At 37.7% G+C, this 8,089-nt stretch overlaps 1 protein-coding gene across 2 annotated transcripts; it reads right to left on the reverse strand.

The window, feature by feature from the left end:
* Positions 1-456: 456 nt before the first annotated feature.
* LOC111438028 (autophagy-related protein 18h-like) lies at positions 457-7,793 on the reverse strand. 2 transcript variants are annotated; one of them, XM_023075991.1, is made up of 10 exons: positions 7,348-7,793; positions 5,587-6,045; positions 4,771-5,211; positions 3,652-3,897; positions 2,779-3,576; positions 2,524-2,699; positions 1,727-1,854; positions 1,110-1,634; positions 954-1,024; positions 458-840 (listed from the first exon to the last, which is right to left on the reverse strand). In XM_023075991.1, exons 1-9 carry the CDS (start codon positions 7,531-7,533, stop codon positions 996-998), a joined length of 2,988 nt encoding a protein of 995 aa, XP_022931759.1. In that variant the 5' UTR covers positions 7,534-7,793; the 3' UTR covers positions 458-840; positions 954-995. The 2 variants fall into 2 exon arrangements, with proteins under 2 accessions (XP_022931761.1, XP_022931759.1); XM_023075993.1 differs by lacking the exon at positions 954-1,024 and having other exon boundaries at positions 457-840; positions 7,348-7,791.
* Positions 7,794-8,089: the final 296 nt, after the last annotated feature.

Raw genomic sequence — 8,089 nt, forward strand, 5'->3', positions numbered from 1 at the left:
AAAAAAAAAAAAAAAAAAAAAAAAAAAAAAAAAAAAAAAAAAAAAAAAAAAAAAAAAAAACCTAAAATTGTTTCTAAACTTAATTTCCCTAGTTGATTATAGATTTATTTGGGTTTATTTGTAACTTTTAATAATTTTTATCTAAAATTATATCAGATAATTATGATCCGTAAATAAATAAAATTCTTTTAAAAATATTAATAACCCGATAATCCAACCCGAAAATAAAGGATGGGATTGGGTTGGATAACCCAACATCTAAGTTAAGCAAAAAAAAATCCTAGTAAGTTCCCCTCAAATGGCATAGTGTCAACTCTTCCAACAGTCCCTGCAGTAGCACTGACAAACACATAAAAATAACCTCAACCATCTGACAAGTAAAAAAAAAAAAAGTACATATTGGACAGCGATAAGCATTCATTTTCCACTTTATTTCCTTTTTTTTTTTCATTTTTCTTTGAAGAATGAATAATAATAATAATCATAATAATAATATTACACAGCATTGGTAAGAACCTGACCACACAAATCATTTGAACTATGAATTTTCAATTTACAGTATGTACACATAGAATCAAAAGGGAGGAATATGAGGAATATGAGGAAACCAGGTATCAGTCCCACCTCTGCTACCCCATCAATAACATTTCACTTATCTGTCAGTAGAATTGTAGTTTGTTGAAACCCAACAATCTCAACTTTTATCAATTAGGACACCACACTTTATATCACGACCACGACCACGACCACGACCACGACCTCCAGACTGTTCTCTGAGGCGCTGTAAATCCAACGGTCTGAGTATTGCGCTAAATTATGACCATGCCAAGGAGCACTATCCTGCAACACCCATTTGTGCACCACATTATAACCATGCTACCCTCCCTCCTTAGAAGTCCTTTCAAGTCAAACAGTTTGGCCAAAAGAAATCTACATCTTAAATCCAAGCATACCTTTAATACTGTGACCCTACAGGTTTCGTGTGTGTGCACGTGTTAAATTCGGTCAATTTGATTCATTAGTACTGCAGAGCCGTTTACCCATGTGACAACAGGCTAGAAATAATAACGACAAGCTAAAAAAGATAGTTTCGCACAATTTATAATTACCTTCCTCAGAGAAAGCAAATACGCCACCAAGCATGTCATCAGTGTCCCCATCTTCCTCACATTTCTCCCTGTAATGAGGACTACCACTACTGTCAACGTCGTCAGTTAGAGCTTCTGCTGGGTCACGGCAGTTACTAAGACCTGTTGCTTTACAATACTCCTCTTGAAAGAATGGTTCATAATCAAATGAGTCGCCCATCGGTCCCTCGTCAAGAATGTTCATACTCAAGTCAGATCGGTTGGAACTTGCATTTGAGCCCTCACTGGCCCCTCCACATTTTGATGACTGAACTGCTTTTAAAATAGTTCTATCAGTGGAGAGTGAGCAACTTGTTGCAGTTGATGGGCTGTTAGTAAAATTGCTGCCTTCGCCTGGGGAAAGTCCAGTGCTCGATTGTTTAGAAGATACCGAAGCCCGCTCCTGGAAAGAGTTCTCTTTCATTACTGGTGAGGCCAAAACAGATCCATCCTTTTCTTTCATCTTAATGTCACCCACAGATTTGGCAATGGGTGGATTAGATATACCTGAAAATCATATAACAAAATTAGGGGGAAAAGAGACGCTGGACTATAATGAATTGATACTCATAAAAATAAAATAAAATGCTTATAATAACCATCTGAATTTTCTTCCAAGCCACGTGAGTCCAACTTTAAATCTGAACCAATATCGCCTTCTGAATACTTTATTCCATCACTATGAGAATCTAAACTTGGGCTAGAGCTTTTTGCACCAGCATGGCTCCTGCAGAAGCAACCAACAACTCCAACTTTCAGCCAATGAAGTGCCTTCACAATTTGCTAGATGATATGGGATCGCAAGTCATCAAGATAATTAATTCAGTATCAAGCCGTCAAATATATTTATCACAGATCTTACTCATATGAACCATTCTCTTAAAGACACTGCAAGAAATGTACACAATAGCAAGAGGCTAATGAAATAGAAGAACAAATGGATTAAGAAGACATCAGCAGTCTAACATCTAGGAAAGAGGCTCCTAATATTAGAGCAAAAGCTTAACTATCCGTAAACCTCCCATTAACTAGAGGGTCAAAAAGGCTACAATCCTCAGTCCCCCACCCACCCATTTTTCCTACAGATTCTGAACGTTGGGATCTCTTTAAAGACACGAACAAGGGCTACAAAGACCTGATAAGCCCAAGCTCCTCCCAAAATGATTTTTAACCTTTCAACCTTGAGGAACCAGACACCCAAGACACCACCCCACAAAGAAATAACGATACAATTTATCTGGCTAGAGGTATCAATTTTTCATTTCCTAATATATGCGAAGAGAAAATGTGAGACATAAAATAGAGAAATCCTGCCAGCTAATATTGGTAAATTAAAATGAAAAGAATATGGCAACACAATATTTGCAGCAATGTAATTAGACTCAATTATCATCACCTATCAAGCCAATCAGACTGTATCCCACGAAAATGGTCAAAAACTGGGAGCAAATCCTTCCGCTTTATTTCAACCTCATGAATAGGTACTTTTTCTATCTCAATTTCCCCATTCATATTATCTTTCATGCTACTTTCCTCATTAGACCCGGGAAAACCCATGGTATAGAAATGTACCTGCAATAGGGAGGAAAAGAAAAGCGACTTAATTGATGCCTGAAAAAGAAGGAATTCAAGAGGGCACTACGACCAATACCATGGATTTCTGCCAGACAGGTATTCTCCCAGAGTTTATCTGCACCTCAGAATTGGATAGGTACAAGAGAGAACGGTCATGTGGCTTTACCAACTCCTGGTTTTCAGGATGATTCTCCTGTAAATAGGAAGTATCCTCAACAGGTTCGACAGTTTCTTTTCTCCTGAGAATAACTGAAGATATGCATTCCTCCCTCTCTGGCCAAGCAGCTCTTCGGCAAACATCCCACCATTGAATAGGTTCAACTCTTACTCGCAGTTCCTCATCTTTCATCTGCATTGTAGCATTTGGACTTCTCAAAACAGTTTCACCACATTCTCCCCCCATTGATGGAAGCAGTTTATGTTGAATCAAATGGCCGGAAGGAGTATACACCAAAAGATGTTCCAAAGTATTTGAACTTAATTGAGAGGATTGCGGATTCTTAGGTATACAACTATGGAAAACAGCAGAAATAGCACCTGATGGGATGGAAACCTTTCCCGATGAAGAAGCAGTAACCATACTGACAGTATTAAGCCAACCTGAGTTACAATTTTTTATTCTGCTAACAACAGAAAGAGTGACAGGAGGAGGAGGTGGAGGAGAAAAGGATTGCTGGTTTGTGATGAAAGATGAAGTTGACCACCAAGGGACACATGAAGCAGGTATAAGATTAGGCCCATCAACAAAAGAATTGTGCATTTGAAGAACCGTTTCCCCTCCAAAGGGTGAAAGAGCAAAAATGTGGCAAGTTCCCCGAGATGAAACAATAGCTATCCATTGACTATAGTGGCTAAAACAAATGTCTTGTATTACCTGGATCAAAAGCAATAAAAAGAACTGCTCGTAAGCACATAAAATATAATGAAAAGTTAAAAGTCAAGGACGTACAGCTGATGTCATGCCACGATGAAGCTTATAAAGGTGCACATGAGAGGAGCTCCAATCGTAGCTTTGGGTGCCCGATCCATTTTGTATGCAGGATGGCATAATCCTAAAAATGTTAATATTGCTACCATGGGTTGAGGCAGTGACTAGAAGGGTCCCACTTGGATCAAAACAAAGAGCAGAAATCGGACTAGAGTGAGCCTTAAATTGTGATATAACAGCTTTGGAGATAAAATCTTTCAGAACAACCTGCAAAAAGAGCAACGTTGAGAACTGGGGGAAAACCCAACAGAATAGTCTATCCAAAATTGACCTCCTCCCAAAAATGAAAGATATTCTCTAGTGCAACCTTGCGGTGTATAAGAGCCTTTTCATAGACCATATGGGATGAAAGAAACGACCTTTATGGCAAGGAAAGATCCTTTTATGTTAATTAGCTTTCTTGATTCTTTATTTTTTTAGGCAATGTCTTGGTGCAAAATTGCTCCTTCTTTATGAATCCTGCTATCTCTTATCTAACATATCATGGGAACCTATTTTTGTAATTCCAAGGGCATGGACAATCTGCTCTGCTTTGTAATTTCATTGTATCAATGAAACTATAGCTGTTTAACTCTCAAAAGAATGACCTCATACTCTAACTGGCCATAGGAAGCATGAAGTGGATACCTTAACTCTCTAAAATGATAGGATAGCGAGCCCAATCTTAGTAGCCAATAACAAAAAACTTCAGTGTCATTCAGAGATCAAGATGCATGATTTCCTTTAAGCACTAACATTAGTAGGTTGTTTTGAAATACCCTTTTTTCTTTTTTCTTTTTCTTTTTTTTTTTTTTTACAAGAAACAACTTCTCAGTGATATAATGAAAAGGAAAAATGTTCCAGAGATACAAATTCTAAAAGGGAGTGAAAATAAAATTTGAAAATAAAAAAAATAAATAAAAAGGACAAATACAAGAACAAGAACTTAGAAATATCTGTCTTTTCGTATTTTTCTGCTTTCAGAAATATCAAAAGAAGCTATAACATGTTAATTAATATAGGTAACAATTGTAAGAATATATCAGACTAGTTTTCAATGCAAATGCAAAAATTAAACAATCCTGAAATCAAAAGACTAACCATTCCAGCAGCATCTGTTTCTGTAGAATGCAATGCCAGCCGACCAACTTTCCGACTCGAATTTGATGAGAGTGGAGAGTTAGAACCATCAGGTACAAATTCTTGATAGTATTTAGACAATGTTTTATAACCCATGTCACCCAAATTAATTAGCCCAGCAGCCAAATGCTTACTAGATTCCATGGCATATCGGGCCACCAAACTCCCGCTGCTAGGTGACGTTGATGGGCTTACACCAGGAGGTGTGAGACTCTGTGGGCTTAAACGTCCAGTATTTGACTGCAAAGGATTGTTGGAAGCATAAGCCAACCATCGAGGACCCACGGCCATAGGTCCATAGCCAATATTAACCCCAGATGTTCCTTGGCCTCCCAATTGAGGGACTGGATACGTGAGAACGCTAAATTTACTCTCGAGGGTGAGAGCATCGAAGCAATAAATCTGTAAATAAGAGGAATAAGTGATCAAAAAAATTTGAACTATAAACAATTACCAGCCTTCATAATCAATCCTATACTCATAGGAAACACATGATTGACTTGGGCAACAAAGCTATTAGAAGATAATCTTAATTTTTTATACACCATCAGAAAATAGTCTTGATTTTTTATAAGCCCCCAGAAAATGGTCTTCATTAACTACAAGAGCCCTGCAACCATCAATCCATTTGATATTTTGGGGAAAAAGAACATCCATCATTAAATCAATTATATGGAAAGTGTTATGAAGTTGTTAATTATGCTAAAGAAATAAAAAGATAATTAATCTTTCTCAATTATGAACTCATTAATGAGAATGAGAATGATATAAGCTTACTTGCGATGCAAGACCAACAGCCACAATTTCAGGACTGCATCTAATCATGTATACGGTTGAGCGAAATCTCAGAACATGAACATAATTCCGAGTTTTTAACGAGTAAAACCTAACAGCCATTGGGGAGAGGATAGTGTTATCTGAATGACCGTTAGGATATCCATCTCTCACCAACCCGTTTGTGCCACTTTGCATCAAACCTGAATTCTGGGCCTCATCACATGCAACCACCAAAAGTATTGGATGTGATTCTCCAAAGCCTTCCTTAACATCAGACTTCGCAGGAAGAGGCTGCATCTGCAAGAATGTGACTGGATCATCCCGTCTTGAAACCAGTTCACTGACACTGGGAGCATCTTCAACATCAAGAACTTGAAAGCCATTTGTATAACCAACTAAAAGCACACGTTTGAAGAAGGACGGACCGAGCTCAAGTCTGTCAAATCCAGCCCATAATACCTGTTGGACCATAATTCCAAATCCTTATTATACTGCATGTATTGCATCATAAGAAGCACACATGCAAGGGCAAGTACGACACAAACAAATTATATTCCACACAGAATAGGTTCTGTTGCACTGAGGATGCTCATCACAGACAAATCCACTGACAAACTAATATCTTCCAGTTCTATATATGAAACTTCTGATCAGAATGATGTTACAAATTTAAACACCCAAATCAGACTGGCGTACATAATGATAAAGTGTCTAAATCAAGGTTTTATACATCTGACAAAACCCAAGAATTTCTTTCAAAAAGTTATACGATCCTAATGATAACTCAATAGTGTTCTCAGGTTCACAAAATTATTGATATTATGTTGCTTCTCTTCTCGGTCGTCCTACTTCTCTATAATTCATGTTTTATCTCTAACAAACATGGAATACACTTGATAGTAGAGTATAGAGTACAAATCAGAAAAAGGGTGAGGAATCCTCTTTGAAAAAAAAAAAAATAGTATAAATTGTAAAAAGCAAAACATATATATTCGTCTAGAACAATAAATGCTTAATAAAAGCTAAAAATGTAAAGCACTTGCATTTCTAGACCAACAATAATGAAGGAACAAAATTTCATCGCAAAATATCTTTAGAACCCTCATTTTTTTCGCTAAAAATGGTATATCGTTTTCCAATCAATCAACCCTACATAAAGCTAAAAGCGCACGCTTCCTAATGGTTCTTTCTTTTACTTGCCAACTCCTCCAGAAATATCCTAGCAAAATCAGTGCACACATGCATTGGAAACATCCAACAAAAGATGAACTAAAAACACAAGTTAATATCACTACCATAACTAAAAGAGAAAAAAAAAAAAGAACACGAAGGAAGGGAATTCGACTCACAGAATCCTCAGATAAAATAACCCTAAACCCTATATCAAAAACCAGCGGTGGTCATAATGATTTAGAAGGGGGAAAACGCTGAACTAAGTAATAAGTTCACATTCTACACAGTTTTCGTTTTCTTTGCCAGAGATAACGTCTGGAACCTCGAAAAAAACCAAATCTGCAGAAGCTAAAATCAACCAGAGACTTAATGAACAAGTATTCCGAACAACCAAAAATGACGGCACTAAAGCACCCAAGATCACCGATACAACCTCTAGAAGCCCCAGAATACATACAAGCCACCAAACTTCCTCCCAGACCAATCGTGAACAGAGCGAAACACAATTTTGGGGAAAATGAAAAATCAGTGCCGCAATTAACAAAATCAGCAACAAACTAGAATCAAAAAAGAAAAAGTAAAGTGAACCTGGTCCTTGTGATCGGGGGCGTCGCCAGAGATAGAGGCAGCGACGGAAGCACTGGCGGAGCGAACACCGGAAGAAGCAGTCTTAATACAGGACGAAATGAATTTCAAAGAATTCGGGAGAAATCCGTTGGTGGTCTTGTTGTTAGTGCTGCTGTTGTTGCTGTTAACCTTAGCGTAGCTCTTCATAATAAAATCAGAAGCAAAAGAGAGAAGGGGGCTGGATTACCCGGCCGTGACAGGAGGACTAGACCAGGGAGGAGGGCGATCGGGAATCAGCATACGAGAAGGAAGGAGACGGAAGCGGCGGTGGAGTTCGCCGGAGATTGAAAACGGTGTCGTCTGGTTGCGGTGGTGGGTGTCGTTTTGGGAGAGTTTGACCTCTGGTTACAAAGACACGGTTCCTTTCTCTATATAATGGAAATCTCAATTTTTTTCTTTCTGTATTTTTTTCTTTTTCTTTTTCTTTTTTTCTTTTCCTTTTTCTTTTTCTTTTTGAATTAAATTTTTTTTTTTTTTTTTATTTAATGTTTCCGCCTCGAGCCTACCAGCTCCTTCTAAGCTGTGTTGTTAAATTTACACTATAAGATAGATGCGTGTAAAATTACCATTTCCCTCGTGGTGATCGAGGGTATTTTTGGAATTTGGCTTCTTCTTTTTTTTTTTTGTCGTCGTCTTATCTCTAAGTTATTGTCGGAGTTCTATATATAAGCATATCGTAAGTAGAAAACCCAAATCGTACAGA

The sequence above is a fragment of the Cucurbita moschata genome, unplaced genomic scaffold, assembly GCF_002738365.1.
Source record: "Cucurbita moschata cultivar Rifu unplaced genomic scaffold, Cmos_1.0 Cmo_Scf00069, whole genome shotgun sequence".
Classification (NCBI taxonomy): Eukaryota; Viridiplantae; Streptophyta; class Magnoliopsida; order Cucurbitales; family Cucurbitaceae; genus Cucurbita; species Cucurbita moschata.

Coding starts and splice junctions, on each gene's coding strand:
- LOC111438028 (XM_023075991.1), bottom strand. CDS start 7,533: ATGAAGAGCTACGCTAAGGTTAACAGCAACAACAGCAGCACTAACAAC. Junction 5,212..5,586: donor CTGTTGGTCTTGCATCGCAA/GTAAGCTTATAT, acceptor TCTTATTTACAG/ATTTATTGCTTCGATGCTCT. Junction 3,577..3,651: donor ATCGTGGCATGACATCAGCT/GTACGTCCTTGA, acceptor CTTTTGATCCAG/GTAATACAAGACATTTGTTT.